The 25,159-nt window shown below is 43.3% G+C and overlaps 1 protein-coding gene across 1 annotated transcript in view; it reads left to right on the forward strand.

Moving 5' to 3' along the window:
* The first annotated feature begins 4,742 nt into the window (after nucleotides 1–4,742).
* Nucleotides 4,743–25,159, forward strand: part of PRKD3 (protein kinase D3) — a 39,791-nt gene continuing 19,374 nt past the window's right edge. The window contains exons 1-6 of the mRNA XM_072332982.1: nucleotides 4,743–4,872; nucleotides 7,788–8,820; nucleotides 18,197–18,335; nucleotides 20,244–20,375; nucleotides 21,074–21,231; nucleotides 23,290–23,479. Coding sequence (XP_072189083.1) covers nucleotides 8,530–8,820; nucleotides 18,197–18,335; nucleotides 20,244–20,375; nucleotides 21,074–21,231; nucleotides 23,290–23,479 — 910 coding nt within the window. The 5' untranslated portion in view covers nucleotides 4,743–4,872; nucleotides 7,788–8,529. The remainder of the gene's footprint in view (nucleotides 4,873–7,787; nucleotides 8,821–18,196; nucleotides 18,336–20,243; nucleotides 20,376–21,073; nucleotides 21,232–23,289; nucleotides 23,480–25,159) is intronic.

A 25,159-nucleotide genomic window follows, 5' to 3' on the forward strand; every position in this document is an offset into this window, starting at 1 on the left:
TCGGCACAGGAGTCCTTTAGGTCAGGCGGTCGGCGCTCTCGTACAAAACATCTGTCCTTTGCGTTGCAGAAATTCCGTGGAAAGTCTCCAATTCTGACATTACTCGTAATGCTGGGGCAAACCTCAGAGGACATGCAGGTTGGCTGTCAGGGAAAGGTTCTTCACCTGAAGGGGGGCGGGCATGGCCCCAATCCTGAGGGAGTACAAGGAGCGTCTGCACAGTGCTCAGTTCTGTGAACTCCTTTTTAGATGGTTCTGTGTGGAGCCAGGAGTTGGACTCAATGATCCTTATGGGTCCCTTCCAACTCAGGATATTCTATGATTCTATGCAACTGAAAGGAAAAAAAAAGGTTAAAATGCAGGCAGAAATAAAGGAGGGAAGAGGAGCGATCCTCTTGCTGCTCTCCAACCTCATCCTGAGACGCCACATTCTGAAGTGCAGCATGGCAAGTATTCAAAGAGCCTGCGGGGCTAATAGCAGAGAAGCAGGGCCGTTTGTCCATTAGCAGATCTTTGAACCACATCCACAGATTTCCTAGAAAAGCTGGTGGCTCTGCTGCCCAGTGGACAGATGGGCTCGCTGCAGCTGACAGTCTTACTGCTGAGTCAGCGCCCTTGGAAGTGAATACCAAGAATGTAGCTGTAACCAAGATTTCATAGATGGGGAAATAACGAGTTAGTGTGAAGGAATGCCATTTTTCCCCACAGAATGCACAGCACAGGGAGAAATGGGCAGTCATTTGATCAGCAAGAAAGAACAGTGTGTGTCACAAAGAGTGGCATCAGCCTCTCAGACAAAAACCCACCGACCCAAGTGACAGCGATCTGAGGGAGGGTCAGGTTGGGTATCAGGAAAAATCTCTTCTCTGAAAGAGTGGCCAGGTGCCTGAATGGGCTCCCAGGGAGGGGGTGGAGTCACTGACCCTGGACGTGCCCAAGGAACGTTTAGATGTGGTGCTAAGGGTTGTGGCTTAGTGGGGAAATATCGGTGGTAGTTTCATAAAGGGGTCAAACAGGATGTTCTTAAGCTTTACTTTTCCCCCTTCCCCCTTGTTCAAACAGTCCTGTGCTCACCGCTGGTAGGAACAGGCATACGTGTACCTGCAATGGCAGTGGGGGGAGGAAGGGAAGGAGAGAAGCAGTAGCCCTTCGTGTGCTTTCAAAGCAGCTCTACAAAGAGTGAAACTAGGAGAATTTGGGCCAGGTTGGACGGGGCCCTGGGCAGCCCAGTCTATTATTAAATGTGGAGGTTGGTAGCCCTGCCTGTGGCGGGGAGGTTGGAGATTCACAATCATTGAGGTCCGTTCCAACCCAGGCCATTCTGTGATTGTGCGTGTGTGATATTATTTAGGCGGGGGGCATGGGATGGTGGCAGCTAGGAAGCTGTTTTTTGTTAAAATACGAGTGGAATTGTTCAAGGTCATTGGCCTGGATATCTCAGCACAGAAGCTGAGAATGAATAGGGTCCGTACTCAGTGATTCTGCTGCCCAGTTCACCCAAATATATCCCGTTAGCATTTCTAAAGACCTCTCTGCCCTCCCATCTGATTCTCTAAAGAGTTCCCTATCTAACAGTACATAGAAGACTAAGGAGACAAAGAGCAATAACAAATAAAAACGTAGCATAAATCAGAGCAGGTCACAGCTGCAAACAGAATTACGTAACTACTCTAGAAAAGAACACAAAAGTTAAAAATACAAACAAACCAATGTAACAAACATTTTGTTTTCCAGTGATTTGTAAAGGAAAGATGCGTTGTTTAGTCCTGCTGCATCCTACCAGATTGGAAAGGTGTCAGGGGTTAGCTGCTCTCTTTATCTTAGTCATTTGGTTCATTGACTTGAAATTCAAGTAGATGTAGCCAGGTATCAATTAGAGAATATATCTGTATATATAGGAAGAAAAACAAGCGTTACCTGTGGAAACACAATCTGTGTGCTGCCTCTTTCCTGTGCACAGGCTGATGTGACAGTGCCATCTGCTGAGGTGTGGGAGCACAGCTGGCAGCAGCAGTAGGAAAGAAGCCCGTGCTTTCTGATGCTGGGCACTTGCAGCTAACAGGCAAGGAGAGGAGATTCCATGTGCCTCGTTGTGCTTTCAGTCCAGCTAATATTTAGTGCTTGAGGTGGGTTGTGAGGGCTGGGGGGGGGATGGTGTGGGAAAAGAGCAGCTCTTTCTGTAGGCACTTCTGGTAGCTGTTGCAGATCTCACAAAGGCACATTTGCTATGCAAGCTCAGTGTCAAAAGTAGTGAAAAATAATTATGGCAGTAATAGGCTTATGGAATTTCTGAGACAAATGGTCCAGTCAGCTATCCTAGGACATTGCCTTCTTTGTAATCAAGACAGATGATACGTGAACGTTCCACTCATCAGACTGGCGCACAGAAATGAATATATTCAGTTTCTATTTGCTGACACAGTGCTGTAGAAGTAGCCTCAAACCGGGATAAAAAGGATGTGCTTCTAGAGTTAAAAAGCAGTTGTTCCAAATGTAGCTTTTCCGTATTACAGACAGTGACCTGCCTAGAATGAAAATGTGGGGTCTGAAAAAGTAAATAAATACAGTGTGAGTTACCCATATTTCCTGTCATCTTGCACCTAGAGGAGACTGCAGTTAGCAAAGTGCAGCTGGGTTCAGCGGGGAAAGCTCTCTGCAGTGAGAACAAGCTGTGAGACTGACGTGGGCTCTGAAAGAGATGAAGGACTTCAATGAATTCTGCAGGAAGTCACTAATGATGAGAGTCACAACCATTTCAAAACAGAACAGTTGTGTCAGTTGGCACAGCCGGGGCTGGTGCTGCTGTAATGCTGCGCTGTGTGAGCACACAGACTCCACTGGGCACATGCACAGCTGTATGTGCTTCTCTCTATACAGCTGCTGACATGCAGAGCTGCCTTCAGACGTGTTTTGCTCAGGGATCTTTACAAACGGGACATTTTTGGATGCTTTGGGAGTGTTCATTTAGCAGAAAGCACCGCTGCATCAATGCTTAGAACTGTTGGCATTGTTTTGATGGATGCTTTCCTGTGTCCTATACTAAATCGATTTCAACTAATCCATCTTCTGCTCTCATTTATGAAAAAGCAGATATAACGGCTTAGTGAAGCAAATTGAATGGCTCCATCCCCATCGGATGACACAAAGCTGAGCTTCTCTGCAAAGAAGTATAATCTGCACAGTGACTGTGGTTAATTCCTAATGTCCATCTGGCAGTGTCCATAAAGGGCCGTTGTGGGGTTGTTACTCAGATTGCAAGAAGCTTTAAACGCTGTGCAGTGTTACTCCTCGCTGTGCTACACGTCGGAACTCACGTTGGTGGGGGTGAGCTCTGTTTGTAGCGCTGCTGTGTGGGAGTCCCAACTCAGGAGGAAAAGGGAAACGAAAACTGCTCAGTTATCTGGTGCAGAACTTTGGCAAGAACATCCTCTATTCATGGAATAGCCTCCATTTAAAAGTCCCGGGGTGGTTTTTTTAGCATTTGAAACCAGTTAAAAGCAGAATTGGTGCATAGCTGCTACAGCGCGGGTTAAAAGTAGTTCCAGATCTCAGCAAGAGGCTTCAGGCTAACTTTTTATCAAGTGAACTCTCTCCAGTGGGAACACAGGCTTCGTTACTCGCCGTATCAGCTGCACTGCATAATGGTTTGATGCAAAACAGGGTGAAGTAAGCAGAAAGGCTCTGCTGAGCTGCAGCGGGTGTTGGGTCAGGCCCCAGGAGCATAAGATGAAGGAAATGAAAAACGTTCGTTAGGAACAGCCCGAGTGACAAAGCACTAATCTGCTTCTCCATCTTCTGCACGCCCAGCAGAGTTAGAGTTCTGTCAAGATCTGTTAGCAGCTTCACTGCCACGGGGGCATCATTTCAACTTTGGCAAATGATGCTGATAGTGGATAGTGCATAAAGAGCTGTATGCAGAAACGCAACCTAAGCAAGAAGGGAGATGAAGGGTTGACTCTAGTAGGGAGCTGTGGGGCCGGAGTGCAGCTTGGATTTGTAACCAGTTTCACACAGTTTTCCCCAGACACACGCACTGGCGATGCAGCACTACTAACACTGAACGGGAACACAGGATCTGAGTGAAGGATTCGGTTGAGGCCCGGCGGCGGGCCCGGCCACCCGCTGAGGCGAGGCAGCAGCTGCCTGCCGGGGGAACGGAGCGCGGTGAGCGGCCTCACCCGCTCGGAGCCATTCGGAGCAGCCGGGTCAGCGCGGCGGCGGCGAGGCCGGCGCGATCCGGTGACACAGTAGGTCAAGCATTTCCTGTGCGGAGCCGAAGGGCCGCGTCCGAGGCCGCGGAGACAACGCGGCTGGGCTGCGCCGCGACACCCGCCGCCCGGAAAGGTGAAGCGAAAGCGGCTCGGATGGAGGGCCGGGGGGAGGGGGCGGACCGCGGGAGGGAGGCGCGGGGCGCAGCCCGAGCTGCGGCGTGAGGAGCCGTGAGGAGCCGTGAGGACGCCACGGGGGCCGTACGTGGCGGGGCCGGACTACGGCACGGCGGGAGCCGAGGGGCTGCGGAGGCGAGGCGAGGCGGGAGCGGGAACTTGGGGCACCGACCCGCCCCGTTAGCGGCTCCCAGCTGGCACCGCCACGGCCGAGGAAAGTAACGGAAACTCTGTCGGGCGGAGCGCGCACGCGCCGTCTCGCCGGCTGCGCCCCGCTGTCGGGGGGCGCGCCGGGGGCTGTAGTTCGCCTCCTCGCGCCGCCCCGAGCCGCGGCGGGGTCGCGGGACTACAGCTCCCGGCAGCCCCCGCGCCGCAGCCCGGCCCGGGCTGCTCTGGTGCGTGCGGGGAGCCGCGGGGCTGCGCGGCGGGGGAGATGTGCGCGGGGCGGCTGCGGCCCTCGGGCGGGCGGCGTGCGGCGGAGCGGCAGGTGAGGGCGGGGGGCGCCGGGCGCCGGGGCCGGGAGCGACGGGCGGGCGGGCCGGGAGCTGGGCCGCCGGGCCGGGGAAGGGCGGAGGCGGACTCGGAAAGTTCCTGTCGCCGCGGGAGCGGCGCCGCCGCCGGCACGGCCCTGCCCGGGGGCTGCGGGCGGCCACAGCTGGGACGGCGCTGCGCGGCGTGCGGGACCGAGGCCGCGTCGTCTCCGAGCGGCGGATCGTGCGGCACCTTATCGATGCGGCGCGAAGTACGGCTGCGTTCGCGGCCCGGAGCCGCTCCGTGCTTCGCGTTTACCGAGCGGGCAGCGCCTGTGGGTTTCCTTCCTTAGACGGGTCCATCCCGTCCTGTGCGGTAGCGGAATGAGCTCCGTGGCAGGCTTACGTGCGAGCGTGTGCAGCGTGGAAAGGCTTTCTGCATGCAGATGCATTGCGCCTGTAGTGAATATAGGTAGCGTTCCAGTGAGGCAGGCGTAGCTGAGGTTTGGCTGCACGTTTGCACTAATTTACCGGAGCAGACCCTCTCACATCACGCAGCTTTCCCATCTCCTATGGTATTGGTTAGGTATTGCTCATTTTCGGTTCAACCCTTAAGGCTTGGTGTTTGCTGTCTTCGGTATCCGTGAACGCAAATGAAGTCATCTTCAAGCAAAACTAAAGGCTTTGTTGAGAAAAGTACCTCAGTGTTACAGCTGCTGCCCTTACTCTCTTCCTGTTTATGTCTTCCACGGGTACCCTAGTTAGCGTGCTCCTTAGGGCAGATGTGGCCTTTTGAAGTGTCTTTGCCAACAGCCTGGCAGCTCCCGGGTGTTTGCAGAAATTACTGTGTAGATACCTGTGCTGAAAATCCCAAAGGTATCAGTTTGTTCTCTTTTCTGGAGCCCTGTTAGGAATTTTCATCGTCTTTTCCTTCCAGTGCTGCAGTTGATGTGGCCTCGTTCCTTTATGAACCTTTTAGAACACAGTGGCAGTGAGCTGTGGAGTGGTTCTGTTGCTGGAGAATAGGAGGAGTGCGTAATCTGTTGAATGGAGTCCTTTACCAGTTAGCAGCCACAGCTCTAGTGAGAGTAGAATCACAGAACAGTTTTGAGTAGGAAGGAGCCTCACAGCCCACCCAGCCCCAACCCCAGCTGTGGGCTTCCCCCCCCACCAGCTCAGGCTGCCCAGGGCCCATCCTGTCCAACCCTGAACACCCCCAGGGATGGGGCACCCACAGCTTCTCTGCACAGCTGTGCCAGCAGTGCCTCACTGCCTTCTGAGTCAACAATTTCCCTCTGACATCTAACTACTAAATCTCCCCTCCATCTCGTCCTGTCTCTATCACCCTGTGTAAGAAGTTGGTTTTCCTCCTGTGATAGTTTATATTGCATGTGATAAACTGGCACTCCTCTTCAGAAATTCCATGTAATTCTAGCAATGTCTCGGATTTATTTATTTTTGTTAATTATTTTTTGTACTTCAGGGAATGAAGAATATCTAATAGTTTTTGAGTCCTGTATGGTTCTGTGCTTCTTTAAAACCTGAGTGCTGCATGATGTCTGTGTATGTGGACCATATACAGATAATTCTTTCCCTTAAAGACATTGGATGGGCGATCTGAATCTGTTTATTTTCAAGCATCGTGGTCACATTTGGCTGGAATCAAGTTAATAAGCGTGATTCACAGTCCTGGTTAATTAACCTGTTTTGATTCAACTTGGCCAAAATAAGTGAGAACAGAGAGAGTAGTTAGAAACATATGACATGACCTTGCACTAAAGGGTGAATATGATGGAGTTCTCTGGTGTTTGAACTGTTGATCCTACAGCTAAAAATCAATGCACCGCCAAATGTATTAAAGTGCAAACGTGACTCACTTCATCCTGTAATACAGGAGATCTGCTTGGGTCCAGATACAGTTGCATGCAGATGTTGGAGTGTTTGACTTGCCAGTGCTCGAAGTGCTGAATCAGATGGCACAGCACAGCATCTTGTAGCAAGCAGTTGGTCGTGAGCAATCACAGAAATCCAGGATTCAGTCATAAAGTGATTTACTTTAAAAGGTTGTGGCAGAATTCCATTGTAATCAGACATGTAAGCATTAAGTGTTATTTTTCAGACAAACTGATCTATTGCATGCTATGCAAATTCTCCTGTAGTTAGGGTTTGTGCTGGATGTTTTCAGGTTGTTTTGAATAGAAGTATTAGAATGTATCCTGAGTACATTCTACATACAGGTTTTCCTAGCCTTGGCATTATGTTTTTTGGATGGTTCTGAGCATTTAACAAATTTGCTTCCCTACCCACCAGTAGCACTACATATGCCTACAGAGCAGAGCTGTGGTTTACTCTAATTTAATTTAATTCTTTTCTGCTCTGCTAAATTCCAGTACCTGAAGGGGGCCTACAGAAAAGCTGGGGAGGGACTTTTTATAAGGGCATGTAGTGGTAGAATTAGGGGAAATGGCTTTAAACTGGATGAGGGTAGATTTAGATTGGATATTAGGAAGAAATCCTTTACTGTGAGAGTGATGAGGCACTGGAACAGGCTGCCCAGAGAGGTTGTGGATGCCCCCTCCCTGGAAGCATTCAGAGCCAGGCTGGATGGGACTCTGAGCAATCTGGTTTGGTGGGAGGTGTCCCTGCCTGTAGGTTTGGAACTAGGTGATTTTAAAGGTCCCTTCTAACCCAGACCATTCTATGATTCTAAATTGCTGTTAGTTAAAGATGCGGTAATGTATTGGGCAGCAAGAAATCTGATGTGTTTTGCATATCACACGGTATAAAAAGACTGATTTCAAGTTTTAAGTAGAAAATGTTACTAATTTGAGCAAATGGAACTGGTGATTCTTCTGCTTCAAAGCAGAGTTGAGTTAATGGCAGTGGAACTTGCTGCATTTCATGTGAAATAACTGTATCTTTTTCCCTACAGGCAGAGTACAACGCTTCAAAATGCTGGAGGTTATTTGGGTGAATCTAGACGTGGCATTTAATGTGTTTGCGTCTTCAGGAATTCCGCATTTCATGAGCTAAAATATTTGATGAAGATGAAGTTGGATACCTTTGCTGATCTCCGAGTTAACCACGTCCTGTGAGTTCAGACGTCTTCCAAAGAAGGAGGAGATTCATCAGACACGTGGACTCTTGTTTCCTAGGGATACCCTTCTCTCTCTTTTTTTCTCCCTTTCATTCTCAAAGACTATCTGCATGAAGATGGATTTGCATTTCGCATACAGTCTGTGGAGTTAGATGAGAGAGGACACTGTTCATGAATGACCAACACTTATTTCCATCTGCGTTTCCAGCTTTTTTTTTCTATTTTTTATTTTTAACACAAAAATGAAGGACAAATATAAAACAACAGAGCTGGTGTATTTCTCTGAGGCCTTTATGTAAGCCCCTGTTGTCTGGACCTGGTGCTAAAGGAAGAGCAGTCTGCTTCTGATCAGCTGATTGTGGCTGTGCAAAGAGAGCCTTTAAACTGAAACAACTTCCAGCTTCTGGCTTGCACATAATGAAAGGGAAGATGAATACATTTTACTGGTCAGGGGTGTTTTACTGAACGAAGAAAGGGAAAGTTGGATTATCCTTGTTTTAATTTCAAACCAAGAACTGATCACATTTTTCTTAGACTTTGACTACTAGGGAGATCTCGACAGTTTAAATCAAGTCAGATGTCAGCAAACGACTCTTCTCCCCCATCCTTACAGAAGTTTTCCCCACCCACATGTCATGCTGCTGCACCACAAACACCAAGTTTGTCTTCGAGTCCCCTGTCGGGGCTCTCCAGCCGCCTCTCCAATGGCAGTTTCAGCACACAGAGCCTCACCAACTCCCGGGGCTCTATGCACGGGGTCTCATTTCTTCTGCAGATTGGTCTCACGCGGGAGACTGTCACCATTGAAGCTCAGGACCTGTCCCTATCTGCTGTTAAAGACCTCGTGTGCTCTATAGTTTACCAGAAGGTATGATATAACAGCACCACATTCTGCTGATGGCAATACTTGTTTTGTAATGAACTGCTAGGAGTATCTGTGTGAAATGCACGGCGAGTCTGATACAAAGATTCCTGGTAGATGTTTGCAGTTGCGCACAAAGAGATTTAGCTGACTCCCAAGATAGAAGCTTTCAATTTAAATGGAGTAAACCTTCCTGTTGCATTCTTGCTTGTGAAATCCAATAAAACAAGCATAGTAGTCAACTCCTTTTGAGGATTGCTTTCCACAGTGCAGTGAAGGTGTTTTTTGCATTCAGTGACTGTCATCAGAGTATTGGGTTTTTACTTAAATTTGTCTTTTCTCCTGCTGCTCTGAGGCATTCTTGGTGCAGCATAGCCAGCTGTAATCAGAGGACCAATTGTGGCTACAGAAGTGCGCTGTGAGCCTGCAGACTTACATGATGCTAGCTTTTGTTGTTGTTGTTTTGTCCTTGCTTATGGTAGGTAGCTTAGATACTACTAACCAACCTGAGAAACGCTTAGCATTGTTTCATGCAGTTAATTATGAAATAATTGCTTTTGTCCCTAAAGGAAGTTGCGTGCTTAATTTGTAGGGAATTGCTTTCTCCATGTCTTTTATTGTAGTGGTTGGCATCTTTTGTTGATTAGTCTTATTAGGTGGTTGTTTTTCCATTAATAGTTGGAGAGAAACTGAATGCAAATATTATATGAACTCTTGTTTGCATATGCTTGCATATCTTTTTCCCCATCTCACAACCTATTGCATCTTCCAAATGTTTACAAATTAGTTGGCAGGCAAGTTGATTTCATAATAATTTTATGGCTTACCACAATGTACTTCATCATGTTAGTGCCTTTCTAAACAGACAAGTTATGTGGGTCAACCTATTTTTCTTCTTCTTTTCCTCCCCCATCCTGTACTATATGCATTAGGTGCAATTTTTGCAGCCATTTTAGGGCCTTTTTCTTTCTTTGTGACTTCTTGTGTGTGCGTATATCCTGTCTCCTCTCTTGAAGAAAGATGAAAAGAAATATATTCACACTTACTTTTCCTTTCCGTTCTCTAGCTCAATTTCTTGTTATGGCTTAAGGAGCTTATTACATGCTGAGCCTAATCTACCGCAAAACTGGTAAAGATTTTGGGATCAGAGTTTGCCTTTTCCCATCTGGCTTTGTTTCAGTGCATGCTCTACAGCTGATGCTACCAGTACTCAATGAGTGCATATGTTGGATTCATCTTTCATGAGTAGTTCTGCAACTGGTGCACAAGTGGCAATATTTTCCCTCCACCCTCTCTCTGACAGTAATACGTCCTGCCCGTGTCTTATTCATAGATCTAGTGGCTGTTGCAAGCATACAGAATGTGTTAGTGCTAATATATAAATCTCTGATTTGTGTAAAAAGCTGTAAACAGTGTTCTTCTGCTGTGCATATGGCTGTCTGTTTTTTCCAGTGGCGGACATGAAGCTATTGGGCATGCCTTTGATGTTCAGTGGTGTTTAAGCTTCCCTTTGCTCTGGCATTCTGCAGCTAGCTCAGACTCTTTCAAACTCTTTTCTTGACCAATTCCTGGTTATCAGCTTTAGGATATTGTAGTTGGTTCTTGTGATAATTGTGCAGTTAGCCTGCTATTTACTGCTGCGCTTCTTTAATGGAAAAGGAGAAATATCTTTTATATTTGGAGTTGTTCATAGCTTGTCTTCTTATTTGAATGGTATCTTACTCTACTAGGACTAAATAAAAGTCTCCTTACTCATTTAAATCATATCTCAGACTTGTATTTCTCTGCCTATCTTGATCAAAACTTATTTGAGGGAGCAGTTTGGTTGGAAACTGAGCACTGTGTTTCCCTAATGCATTTTCACAGTGTTTTCTGTCTTGACAGACTCTCTGTGTTGGTGATAATCAGCTGTGCTTCCTGTTTCAGATGCTGCTGTTCTGTGCAGCTTGTTCAGTGTTTGCAAAAGGGTGCTTAAAAGTAGCATCAGCAGAACTGAAACTAAAGAAGCAGCAGACATGTATTTGCAGAAGAGGGTGATGAGCAGTGCGAAGATTTGAGGTGCCTCACAGCTCTGTCAAAAATGTCCTGTACGTCAAGAGAGGAGCAAAACTGCTTTTTCGAGTTGAATTTGAGGATTGCTATGTTAATGGTGTTGCATATTGGAATGGTTCAAAGAAGTCCTCAGCATAGCCTGGGTTTAAACACGATAGGGATGCTTGAGAAGATTATCGATCCTAGTCTTGATCCATCTTTTCTGTTCATTCCTTATGTAGATTGTTGTATATTGAAGTACCAGATGTACAGTTGTCAGGGAGAGTCTGAAGAACCAAAGCAAGAACAAATAGGAATAAGAGGTGTGTTTAAAAGCAGAGAGACGACTGTAAAAGTTGTAGATGGGCAGAATGTGACTTTGCACTGTGATAAAGTATTACAGAGACAAGTTCTTAATCTTGCCTTTAAACACTGTTTGTTCTGGATATGAAGAAGCAGAACATGCTGTTTGCTAGTCTAGAACTAGAAGCTTGCATGTGGTGATGCACCACTGTCTGCAAGCTGAGAATTATGTAAGATGGCATATGGTGTTATGAGTGCTTTATTCCAGTTTACTTATTTCTCCTAGTTAAAGTAAAAGCTGTCATTGAAAAACATTTTATTGTTCTTTTATTACTTGAATAACTTGAGTATTTACAAGACAAGTTTTTCTTAAATGTTTTTACTTTTGTGACTTTGAAACTTATCTACCCTTTTTGTCGATTAACCTGTACTTCATCCTTTTCACTTTCAGTCTCATGCTCCTCTTTTACATACCTTTCTTCCAATGGCCTTGCTATGTTTTGCTCTGAAATAGGCCATTCACTCTTCTATCTCAGGCTGTTTGCGCAAAATTGTCATCACTCTTTTTACCATTGCCTTCTCTTTGACTCGAGTGCTGATACGCTGCCAGCCTCTACAATCTGTTTCTAATCTTCCAATCTAGTTTTTCTTTTTTCCATTTCACTGCACCCACTTACAGTCAAGGGAGGGGGGGGGCACTTCTTCTGTCCTACTGATTAATAAGCCTCCCTCTGTATTTTCATAACATCTTGTGGCGATACTTCCTAATTCAAAAGGAAAAAACAAAACCAAAGCCAACCCAAATTTTCTTTGTCACTCTTTTCCTTATCTTTCCCTGCCTTTATATTTCTAGTTTTCCATTCATCCTTGCTACCCTTGTGTCTTGTCTTTTGTCTTTTTCCTACTGACACTCCACTAACAATATTTGCAGTTCTGCTGTCACCAAATCATCTCTTCTGTATGTTGTTTTTTCACTTACATCTTTGTAGTGGCCTTGAAATTCTCCCCTTTGCTAACGTATAAGTTTGAAATGCGTATTTTGCATCTGTTGCTTTCATCTCGATTCCTGTTACTTCTATGTTTGCTGTCTTTGAGTTGCTGGGAATAACATTTTTGTTGTCCTCATTTTTGGTCATCAAACTTGATCACTCTTTCAGTTGCGTTAGTAATTGTCTATTTCATAGCATTGGATTTTTTTCATAATCTTATGACTACCTAGATTCCTATCTTTCTTTGCACTTCTTTCTACTTTAATCTTTTTCACTATTCTTTTCATGGATTTTTTGGTCATCTTTCTTACTCTATACGTTCTTAAGGTGTCACTGCTTACTTCACATTTCTTCTTATCAATGCTATCTTATTAATGTTAATTCTCTGATTATTTTGTGCTGCAATATGTCATTTTCCCTTGCCTAAATTCAGGCTTTGGATTGTTAATAGCAACTTACCCAGTGCTTAACGTCTACTCTCTTATTCAGTGCTCTGAATTGTATAAGGTGTTGAAAACAGTCACAGCAGGTTTAGTTGCATTCAAAAGGAGTTAAATTCTGCATCTTACATCTGTTTGTGAGTCTTTCTACTTCTGTGGTTTCGTAGTTCAATTGCACTTGTGTCGTGGTCCTGGTACATAGTATTTCTTGGTTGCAAATTTGAAATAACCGAGTTGCATGTGATCCTGTTGGTATGTACGTGCTTCCTTGGTTGTTCTGCCTCTCATTTTAATTAATCTGGGTAAGATTTCATTTTTGATAATTGAGTTATGACTGAAGTCTGTGGATTCTTTGGAAAACCAGTCAGTTTTCTTTGAAGATGAGCTACACTTGGGGGAAGGGGACAAAAGCTGTGGAGATGTATCACAGAATCACAATATCCAAACATTTTGCTTTGAAAATTAGAGAAAAAAAAAACCTGACATGTAAAACACACAGTAATGCTGTAATCATTTCTAGCCAAGTGACAATTAACTTTATGCTTGTATTATTTGTATACCAAAGAACTTCAGTTTTGATGGAACTGAACTACAATGGTTTAGTTAGATAGTGACGTGTGGAATCAGACTCTTTAATGTCTGCTGAAGAGGGTAAAAAATGGTGTGAAAAGACCAAAACATGTGGAATGACTATGAGATGTCTTCTGAAGGTTTGGACACTGTCGTAATAATGGGAAACTATCTAACCCGTTTGTGGTGGAGGTGTTGACTTGAAGCTTAAAATGATTTCTAAACTGTTAACAGATGTTTTACTAATAAAATACCGAGAAGTAAAAAAAATCCTATTGCAAGGATCGTATTACAATTGGTCTACCTTACTCTGAGAGTTACAGAGATCCATTTGTAGTAATTTGGTGTACTAAAAAGGTAGTGATACTGTAACCACCTTTCTTTCCCCCAACCTGCCAAATTAACGTTGTAATGGTTCACAGTGCTTATTTTTGAATGGCTCTAAAATTAATCCAAACCATGCTTTGTACTCATGAGCTGTATTTGAATGTTTTTCCCTGTTGGTCTGCCTTCTTGACTTGCCATCTGCTTTCTTGCATGAGCTAAATAAGGCAGCAGAGTAAGAGAGCTGGGGCACAAGAAGCAAACAGGCCTTCAATAAAATGTGGGGTTAGGGGGCAGAGAGAAGAAGTATATGCGGGGCAGTGGAGCATCTGCAGTGTGTTAATAGGTTTCTGTGCTGGAAAACCTAGCCAAGCAGTAGTCCAAGTATGTCTGTCCTGAGGCATCCGGAGGGGGAAGTATCTCATGCACCATGCCTGAAGCCTCGTTCTCTGTGTGATAATGTGATTTGGCACACGATTTTAGAGAGTGGGAGTGGATAGCTGCAAAAGCATGCAGGAGAATGGATGGGAGTGATTTCAGTGAACCAAGAGACTTTCCAAGGTAATGGGTGTTTTGCACCATTAGACTTGGGGATTAACTTCCAGTGATTTGAAGCATTTGTTTTGAGTTATGATGGGTCATGAGATACTGGATCTTGAAACAATATCCGCCTACGCTTTTCCCCAGTGTGAATTTTTGGCAACTGGTCCAGAACTTCGTAAAGTAAGTCCTGGAACTTGAACTAGGAGGATTTTTCAGTTACTGCCAAGATAGAAAGAAAACCCAGTTGTGTTTTGCTCCAGCAATACTGGCGGTTGTATGTTGCATTCGTCTGGGGAAAAGGAACGGTGTAATGCGCTATCGATTTAAAACTAGACATGTTGTAACACTTACTTTAAGTATTCGAGTGATGCCAGTCATTTTTCCCAGCGTAACCCTAATAATGCACTGGTGATAACAGTGTTAGTTCATCCCCAGTACAAAGGACCACATGTATTCTTCATGCATGTTAATATCGGTGTACCAGAGATGAACTTGGCACAGTCAGTCGCATACGTAGACTTCCCGCGAGTGATTTCCTGTAGTTAGATGCTCTTTTGGAACTGCTAGCACTGGGAACGGTCTCCCTTTTGCTTTTAGGAAACACAGTGATAACTGGGATTAGCAGTTTGTCTTCTGAGTGACTGTGCAGATGGTTTGGGCTTTTAGGCAGGAAAGTAATAGCTACATAATCCTGTAAAATAAAACAGGCTTTAAAAAGATTCTGCTTTGAGTTTTGTCTTCAAGTTTACATTATGAGCTCTTAACGCATCAAAGGAGCTCCATAGTGTTCTTCCTTAACAGCTTCATGTAATTCAGCATAAGGACAGCTATAAAACTGTACTGTGCTGTGCTACAAGAGAGCAAAATCTGGTAGTGTGCAACTTGAGTATAGTTCAAGTTAGTATAAACATTCTGTTAAGAGATGTTACTTGAGGGGGGGAGAAAACACCTCAACAAAAAAATCCCTGTGTTAATCAGTGAGGTTATTCTTGGCCAGCAGTCCACACGCATCCTGGTTTAGGTGCCAGCAAGGAATGCTGTATTCCTGGTGGCGCTGGGGAGCGGAGCAGAGCAGAGTGCTTCAGGGCTGCCAGGAGCCCCAGAGCTTAGCCAGGCATGTTAGATTTGGGCTGTGGTGGGCCACCTGTGCTGCTCAGGGCCGGCTGTGCAGAGGGCAGCCAGTTCGGGGTGCTCAGGCCTGTGTGCGGTCTGACAAGTGTGGTCCGAGCTCAGGCGTAAGGAAGGGAATGCTCAGGGGCTCTGTGCAGTAGGATCTGTTCTTTTCTAACAGGGGAATGCAAGGGAAGAGCAGGACTTGTTTATCAGATGTGAAAGGTGTGGTTAGGGAGGGCTGAGTCTGTCAGCCTGCAGGCAGCTGCAGGCTCAGGCAGCAGTGAGGCCGTGTGCTCCTGGTGGGCACAGGCACAGGGGTGCCACAAACACAGCTGTGTTCCTGCACTGAGCACTTGTGTGTGCACAAGCAGTACTAACAGCCTCATCCTGCTCCCACTGGCAGTTCAGAGTGTAGCTCTGGCAGTGGTATCGTATGCATGTAAATATGCTGGGCTCAGGTGCACAGTCCAGCAGTGGCTTCTGGATCCCAGTTTCCCCAGTTGCTGGCACCTGAATACACAAGCTGCTGAGGCTGCAGACCCACTCTAGTTGTTGAAGCTTGGTTTCACTCACTCTGTTTTTTCTACTCGTATGCAGACATCTTGCAATACCTCTTAGCACAGAATTCTGTTTGTCTTGTTCAGTTTTGGATTGTAATTCTGCTGTTTATCAGTATGGTGTTTGTAAATCGAGGTATTACCTTCTATGGGCTTTGCTGTTATGGTTGTGAAAACAGACAAGTCATTTCATCCACGTGTAGGTGTATTCTTTTTTGAGAGATGAGGGCAGTAAAACATGTAACCGCAGCATCATCTGCACTCCCAACAAACTGCTTAAAAGGTCAATTTAATTAATGTGGGGCTGTTTGAGGATGTTGGTGCCAACTGTGCTAGCAGTCTTTAATGGATGATTTTGCTTTTTCTTTTACAATGCTTTTATTCCATAGAAATAATTTGAGTCTAAGTGTGCAATTTACATGAAACCCAGACCTTAATTACAGGCGTTACAGTGTTGCTTACAAAATTTGGAGTTAATGCTGATGGTCCTTTCTAAGGAATGCAAGAGTAAATTGTGTTTTTAATGACTACACTTGCTGTCACAAAGAGGATTTGAGTATCCATCTGTAGCTTATACAAGACATGCTTTTTTGTATGTGATTGCTGTGTCTAGTTACTGGAGTGGAATACCCTACACCCAGCGTGCAGGGATGCTCTGTCAGCTGCATGATTGATTTATGGACTTGAGGAATGAGAAAAAGAGATGTATCTCTATCAGAAGGAAGAGTCTTAAATCTGTGAAATATCATAGATGGTCCATAGAGTGTGTGGTTTGTAGGTGAGTTTGTGAACTGAGAACAAAGAGGCAATAGTTCAGACCATCTCTGAATCATCAGCTGTCCCTCCTGACAGCTGAAGTTAACTACCAGTGTCAGTAAGAAGTATCAGGTTGATCTGCAGGCAGATAGCTTCTTTTTGTGCTTTCTCTCCCTTTTGTTAGAGTTGTTAGTCAGCAACGTGATGCTGTTGATATGCTATAATTAGAAGCTGTCTTGAGGAGTAAAATTGAATGCAGCATGGACGTGGTAACTTTCTGCTATTGATGCTAATATTAAATGTGATACATGGCTAAACAGTATGCATGAGATCAAGTTGTAATACCTCATAGCATATATTCAAATCCTGTAAATATAACACATTTCCTTAGTAGTTGAGCACAGAAGGCTTTGTAGCTTTACAGAAGGGCCAGATTTACAAATACATATTTCTGCTAGTGGGACTGGAGGAAAATCTGCTGTGATTTGGTAAAAGGGGCCATCACAGTCCAGGCTGTGGACAGCGAGCAACCCCTTTACCTTCTTGTAAGGAACGTAAAATAGCCCCTCAAGGCCTCTGCATCCCACAGAAACCTATTGTGAAAGTCTAAACGTACAGGACGCGCACACCAAAACAGAGAGGGCCACTTTAATATTTTGGATGAAACTGCTGCCGGAAAGAGGAAATTATTTTCTCTCTGAGTGGGAAGGGAGTGTGAAAACAATGGGCAGGACGGATACCTTCATTATGTGTTTGATTTGGTAGAAACAAGTCTTTGGCTACTTTAGCTAAGGACAATTGATATACCACAGGCTTCATGCAGTTTAGACCCTGTTACTGACTATGCAAGTTCTAAATTACCAAACTGTAGTCCGTTTCCTACCTAATCAACTGAAAGTTTGTCGCATGCTGTTCTGTGCTTTCTTTTCATGCTTCCTGTCATCTGTCAAGCACTCGCATGTGTTTCTTCATACCTTGAGTTTGATTGTGTTCTGCATTAAATAAATATTAAATAAATTAAATAAATTTTAGGGAGTGGAGCAAATACAGAATAAGAAGACTATTTTCAGTGCAATGTCATGAAAATGTAGCGTGCTGTGTACTGTATAGAGTCATAGAATGGTTGGGGTTGGAAGAGACCTTTAAGGTTGTCTAGTTTTAACCCTCCTGCTGTAGGTAAGGACATCTCCTGCTAGATCAGGTTGCTCAGAGCCTCATCCAGCCTGGCCTTGAACACCTCCAGAGTGTGACCATCTGTATCTGTTTTCTGTATGCACTTGGAGTATTACTCTCTGTCACTGGGATGAATTGAGTTCTTGCGTCTGCAAATCTGAACTGTTGTGGAATGGCAGCGTGGAGCCTTTTTTGCTTGTCTCTCTAAGAAAATGTGGCAGGTGCTCCTGGGGTGTCTGGAGCAGACTGCTTGGCTGCTCGGAATGTCTGCAAAGTGAGGCTTGCAGATGGTGATAAGCGGAGTTAAAGATCTGTGTTGGTTTTCAGATTGGCCAGACTGATTACGCATGTCAGAGATTAAAAACCCAAAGAAAAACCCCAAATGCTCCATTTCCTCAAAAAACAAGTCAAGAAGATCAGGGGTTTTTTTGTTTTGTTTTTTTGTTGTTTTTTTTTTCTTCCCCCCTGTAGGACACTTAAAACGCAGAAGTTCTATAGCTATTATTAAAAAAGAAAAAAGTTCAGTTTGTGAATAGGATTAGCAAAAACTGTGTGTTAATTTGGAGTTGACTTTCTGTTACAGTTCCCAGAGTGTGGTTTCTTTGGCATGTATGACAAAATTCTCCTCTTCCGGCATGACCTGAACTCTGATAATATTTTGCAACGGATTACGTCAGCAGAAGAAATACATGAGGGTGATCTTGTGGAGGTGGTTCTCTCTGGTAGGTATCATTCTAACAGTGAAACAGCACTTCATTCAATTCCTTAAAAGAACATGGGCCCTTATGGGTTATTAGTATCATGCTTGCCTTGAACTCTTTTGATTAGGTAGTTTCCCACAGGGTCAGTGTTTTTGGGGTAGAGATTTCCAAGAAAATCTGAGTGGTACTGATGCATCAGTACAAAGTTTTGTTGTTGTTTCATTGTCGTGTTTTAATCTTCTTTGAGTTCATTAATTACTGAAGATGAAATGCAGGTAGTATTCAGGATTTGCTTTTCCAGCAGCATTGCTTGGTTTTCTTTTTCTTAGATCTGACAGTTTTTTTCAGTCTATAGCTTTTGCGCTGATGGTTTGTATTGCTAAAAGTTTCATATAAATGCAGTTGCTGAATGATACCCATAACAACACAGTCGTAAGAGTTATTGCAGTGTTTGAAAACGGTTTCTTTGAAATAATGAAGTCTGTAGCCGCGGTGGTGTTGCCATGTGGTACTCTTCAGTAACATCAAAACATACTCTGACTAACCTGGACTGTTTGTGTTTCAGAAATATTCTGTTGAAGTCAGCTAAGAAGTCAGCTGCTACTTGCTAGTTAAATTGCAAATATAAGCTGGATCAGTATTAAGCAGTTCTTCAGGGCTTTGAGGAGTGAGTGCCAGACTGAGGCTGCATTCTAGAAAGACAGAAGTCTTGGCTGTCTTGGGATTAGATTTATTACTCGGGTCAATAAAGTATGATTTTCAGAGTCATAAGGCTGAGTTTCTTGGCTGCAATTCAGGACCCGCTGTTCTAGGCAAGTTTAGGATATTCAGTAATTGATCATCTTGGTTTGAGCTTTTCATTGCTTCTGGTTAATGGCACATTGGGGAAACTTTTGTGTGTCTCTTCATGACAATCTCTGACAGTTTCCTTATAAAGAGAGACAGACCACGAGAAACTGAGGCATTTTGAAGACAAATCTCTTTCAATAGGATTTTTAAAACCGAGACATGGGAATCTGAGTATTAAGTGTTGTTATATGTTGTAATCAAAGAATAATAGCCATTAGGGAACATAATGTTGCCATAAATTCTTTTTTTTTTTTACATTCCAGAGAAAGAGGAAAAAAACTCATTTTAAATGTATTAGTGCTTGTTTAAGAAACAGAAGGAGGTCTAAGTGAAGTTTCCAGTGTTCCATGGAAACTCTATCCATAGTTCTGTTTGGACAAGTTCAATCTAAGAACTTTTTACTGAGAAAGTCCTGTAGAAGATAAAAGTCTAACCTGTCCTTGGTTTGAATATGTTGTAAATTACTGAACAGGTTGAAAATGAAGTTTTTAACAGTTATTTACCTCTAAGCTGGTTTTAGTAAAGCTTGTGTGCATGTATATGTGTGTATATATATATATATATATATATATATATATATACATATACATGCACAAAGCACACAAGCTTTACTATATATATATATATACATACACACACACACACATATATATACACATACAAACAAGCTTTATTATATGTATACATACATACATACATACATATACATATATATATATATATATATATATATAATTCCTTCTTAACTTAATTAGGGAAGTTTCCCTTTCAACATGAAATGGAAAAAAAAACAACAACCCCAACCAACCCTGAAAATTGCGTATTTTATCCCAGCTCAGACTGTTGATTAGTTTTGGCTGTCAGCCTACAAAGCCCGATGGAATTTTTTCCTTAATAAACAAGCTTTCTGAAAATAGTTTTCCACACAACATGTGTATTTAAATGTTATACGGCATAATACCGATATGTAAACAGCTCATTAGCGTTCTTTGAATCTCCCATTTTATAACAAGGGTATGTGGAAATGACGTATTGTTGGTTGTATGACAAGAACCATAACTTTCTGCAATTTCTTAAAAGCTTTGGCTACAGTTGAAGATTTCCAGATTCGTCCTCATGCACTTTATGTGCATTCCTACAAGGCTCCTACTTTTTGTGACTACTGCGGAGAGATGCTGTGGGGTTTGGTACGACAAGGGCTGAAATGTGAAGGTAAGTCTGGGATTTTTTTGTTGTCGTACTTTTGTTGTGGGTATTTGTATCAGATATGGAAGAGGAAAATGCATCTTGTTCAGTATGGAAACACGTAGTATTTAGTAGTGTTGGAAGTCTGCATCTGGAAACCCGAATACTGATCCTGACTTTAATGCAAATTGAGTGTGACCTTGGGCAAACAGTTTAATAATTGTACTTGTTTCTCACTTTGAATAAATATCTAGCTGACAAACGCGTTCCTTGCACAAGGAGCACATTCTTTGGAGAGACTCCTGAAGGGAAATCCCATTGCTTATGGCTTTCATCCAGCTGGCTGCAGAACATTCTGTAGCCTGCTGACAGGTACCAACCCTGCTCCTTGGCTCCTGTTCTCCAGAGCAAAAGAGTGATGAAAGCCTCCCGGTGAGAGGAGAAGAGAGAAGGGAGATCATCTGCTTCAGAGTCTTATACCTTGATTCTAAAGTTGCACTTACTGGAAATCAATAAATAAAGCCAGCAGTGCAAAAAAATAATAATTAAAGAAAGCTGTTTCCATGAATCACATCAAGAACACTAAGATAAGAGAGTTTAACAGAACAGTCTGTTTCTTTACCATTCGATTGGATCCTGTTTTTCAACTACTTCATCAAAATACAGATACTATTTTTGTTATTTTATTTATTTATTTATTTGGTCTGAAAAATCATTTATTTCAGGTTGTGGATTAAACTACCACAAGCGGTGTGCCTTCAAGATTCCAAATAACTGTAGTGGAGTGAGGAAAAGGCGTCTGTCCAATGTGTCTTTACCAGGAGCAGGGCTTTCAGTTCCAAGACCAGCACAAGCTGAATACACATCCTCTGCTTCTGAAGAGGTATGTAATGTGAAAGGGGAAACAATTCCTGGTTTTAAAACCTAATCTTTGGGGAAGTAGCTGGTGTTATATGTGGTTAAAAGTGAGTATGAGAGAGCTGAACCTAACCACTGTGATTGGTTTTAGTTCAATTTTAAATCTCTGTTGAGACCTAGACTGAGACATTTACAGATAACTATTATTATTGTGAGAAATGGAACAAAATGATAAGCCGTGTGTTACTTTGTTTTTATTCTGTTACTAGTGGCTATGTGAGCTATGACAACCTTGAATTTGGGAATGATAAAATACCTTGCTGCCTTTGTAATGCACATTCATTCTGCAATTACTGTATCAGTATAGAATAGTTGTTTGGCTAAATCAGAACAAACTGTTAAGCTTTTATCTGGGGAGAAGCGAGAATGTTCCTGGTATGCTGTTAAAGTTTCTGCAGAAAAAAATCTTAAGAAACCAAGGAGAGTGCAGGGGATGAAGAGTAGATAGTAAAACCATCACCCATACTTGTTATTTGTTATGATGGGCATTACGATTGCTGAGAGTTAATTGGATATGCTCATGAGATAGGGCAGATTGTTGTTAGATGCACTTGTTTCATTGCCAATTTCACTAAAGGGTAAGAGGAGTCTTTCCCACTTACCTAACTTGCATCATGGTGATCAGATGGAGTCCTTGGTGACTGAAGAAAAGGCAGTATAGCACCCATTTTAAAGAAGAGTAAAAAAAGATGACCCAGGGAACTACTAACCTATTAGCCCCCATCTCAGTGCTGGGGAAGGTCATGGAGCAGATTCTCCTGGAAGCTATGCGTGGAAGGTGATAGGGATGCTTGGTTTCCAAGGGCAGGCCCTGTCTGTGCAACCTTGTTGCTTTTTATAATGGTGTGACTGCATCAGTGGACAAGGGGAGAGCTACTGATGCCATCTATCTGGACTTCAGTAAGGCCTTTGACACAGTCCCACATACAATCCTTCTCTCCAAGTTGGAAAGATATAGATTTGATGAGTGGACTGATCAATGGATGAGATACTCATTGTAAGATTGTACCCAGAGAGTGGTGATTAATGGCTGAATGTCTACTTGGAGATCAGTGACAAGTGATGTTCCTAGGGGTCAGTACTTCATCAGTGATACTGACAGTGGGATTGAGTGCACCCTCAGCAAGTTTTTGGATGACACCAAGCTGTGTGATGCAGTCAACACACCAGAGTGACAGGATGCCATTCAGAGAGATCCAGGAAGGATGAACAGTGGGCTCAGGGTGAACCTCATGAGGTTCAACAAATCCAAGTGCGAGGTCCTACACCTGGCTCATAGGAACTGCTGATAACAGTGCAAGCTGGGGGATGTATGGATGGAGTACAGCTCTGCCAAAAAGGACTCGAGGTTACTAGTGGGTGGTAAGCTGTGCATGAGTCAGCAATGTGTCCTTGCAGCTTGGGAAGCCAGCCATATCTGTATCAAAAGAAGCGTGGCCAGCAGGTTGAGGGAGGTAACCCTGCCCCTCTGCTGTGTGCTGGTGAGACCTCATCTGGAATACTTTGTCCAGATGTGAAGTCCTCAGTACAGGAGGACGTAGACCTTTTGGAATGCATCCAGAAAAAGGACACAGACATCATCTAAGGGATGGAACGTCTCCCCTACAAGGACAGACTGAGACCACTGGGGCTATTCAGCTTGAAGAAGAGGATGCTCTGGGGAGTTCTAATAGTGGCCTTTTAGTATCTGCACGGGGTCTATATATGCTGATCTGTCTATGCTGTTTGTGAACCTTACCAGGTTGCTCTTAAAAAAACCCAAAAATTTTAACCTTGTTTGAGATTTTAGTTAATATTCATATATAATAAATATTCATGCAAACTTTCCTGTGCTTCACAAGGCTTTTCTGTCTTTTATTTATTTATTTATGTTAGATATATTGTCAGAGTGTAGCTCTTAAGGCCTTGTGGCCAGATGTTGCTTTCTTATCTGGTCACCATCTACTCTACTTTTTGGAAACTTTTTATAATGACGTGGAATTCTCTTGGTGCAAGTCCTATGTGTTTACCTTCTTTATTCTAGCGCTGCTGCCCAGAGCCTAGTAAAAGGATTCCCTCCTGGAGTGGCCGTCCTATCTGGATGGAAAAGATGGTGCTTTGCAGAGTGAAGGTTCCCCACACCTTTGCTGTTCATTCTTATACTCGTCCCACCATATGTCAGTATTGCAAACGGCTGCTCAAGGGCCTTTTTCGCCAAGGAATGCAATGTAAAGGTATGCGCTTATTCTGTTGCCACAGATATGAATTAAAGCAGTATAATATTTTTTAAAAAATGCACTTTAGGGAAAGGATTGTGGCACCCCTCTTTTCAGTGTGGTAATATTATATATTTTTATGAAAACTGAGATCTAATCACACACGGAATGGGAGCGCCATAATTCAATGATAATTCTAAGCCATTAATAAAAGCAGGAAATCCTCCCATTTGTTAAATGTCTGTCTTCTACACTCATCACTAAAGACTTCAGTATTTTTTGTTACATTATTTTAATACAGGATAGTGACTATTATCTTTTGGAAAAAAGTTATGAAGATGTGTACCTTTCCTGAACTAGATTAGGCTCCATCAGTTGGTTTTTATTCAACATATGTTCACCTGCATGACATAAGCTCACAGATTCCTTCCTGCCTATCCCAGGAGATAACTATGGCATTATGTTTTTCTTCTGGCTCTTCATTACTGGATTGTACAGATCTAATAGCTTTGTTGCAGGGAAGAAAACTGTAGTGGAGAATCCTAAAAGTTAATATGGTAAGGATTTTTTGTTTCTCTCACACAAGTTTGTCAAATGTGAATGCCAAAGATAACACGTTGGAAGAGGTCACTTAGAGCACACAGAAGAAGAGAAGTAGGTATATTAAGAGAGATTTATTTAAGCAGCATGGTGCTGTATGTGTATCAGCAATTGATGTCAAACAATCAACACATTTTCATACTGTTTTTTCCTATGTTTTTTTTTTTACTGTTTCCCACTGGCTTTTTTTGCTCACATTCCCAAAGGTTGGAGTCTTTCAGAAGTTTCATGTTCCTGAGTATCTCAGAGCCTTGGAGTTCTTAATTCCTCCAGACTTGATTTTGAACTCTGAGTTGATCTTTGGGACTAATGCTGTAACTATGTTAATAAATGAAGTCAACTAGGATAAAATGGCCAGTACTCTCACACACATTTTCTTAGCCTCTCAGCCCTGAGTGGCTGTATGCAAACTACTTCTTGGAATGCTCTAATTTATGAACTAGACCTGGGAACTGTTTGAGATTGTTTTTTTACGGACATTATGAATGAGTCCATCCAAATGAATTAGTCTTTTTAATAGTTCCTTAGTAGGATCTGAACCATCTTGTTTGTTCCAGCCCTCTTCAGACTAGTGAAGTAACCATATTCTATAATACAGACTGAAAACACTGCTTATAGAAAGGACAGTTAGGTGGTTTTCTTGAATGCTTTCCTCTTAGGCACTTGGAAATTAAACGAGATTGTATCTGGCCTCGGGGTTTGGCTCCTCAGCTACTTAAAGTGGGGAAGACAATAATTTCTTTGTGTATAAAAGGAAAGCACAGAGCTTCTGATTAGTGAGTCAGATACAGATCCCGTATTTTGTAATTTGATTACTGTGATTTATAACAGATGCCACATCCCAGGGAGTCCTCAAGACCAGGTTGGATGGAACTTTGAGCAAACTGATCTAGTGAGAGATGTCCCTGCTTGTGGTGGGTGGGGTGGTAGAACTGTACAGTCTTTAAAGTTCCTTCTAACCTAAACTGTTCCACGATTTTGTGATAGCAGAGAGGGACTAAATTGTCAGCTTCAAAAAGTGAGGACGGTAGGGAGTTCAGAATTCATGATGCAGATATGTGGTTGGAAATTACAGTGGTGCTACTAAAAAAGGAAATT

The sequence above is a fragment of the Excalfactoria chinensis genome, chromosome 3, assembly GCF_039878825.1.
Source record: "Excalfactoria chinensis isolate bCotChi1 chromosome 3, bCotChi1.hap2, whole genome shotgun sequence".
Lineage (NCBI taxonomy): Eukaryota > Metazoa > Chordata > Aves > Galliformes > Phasianidae > Excalfactoria > Excalfactoria chinensis.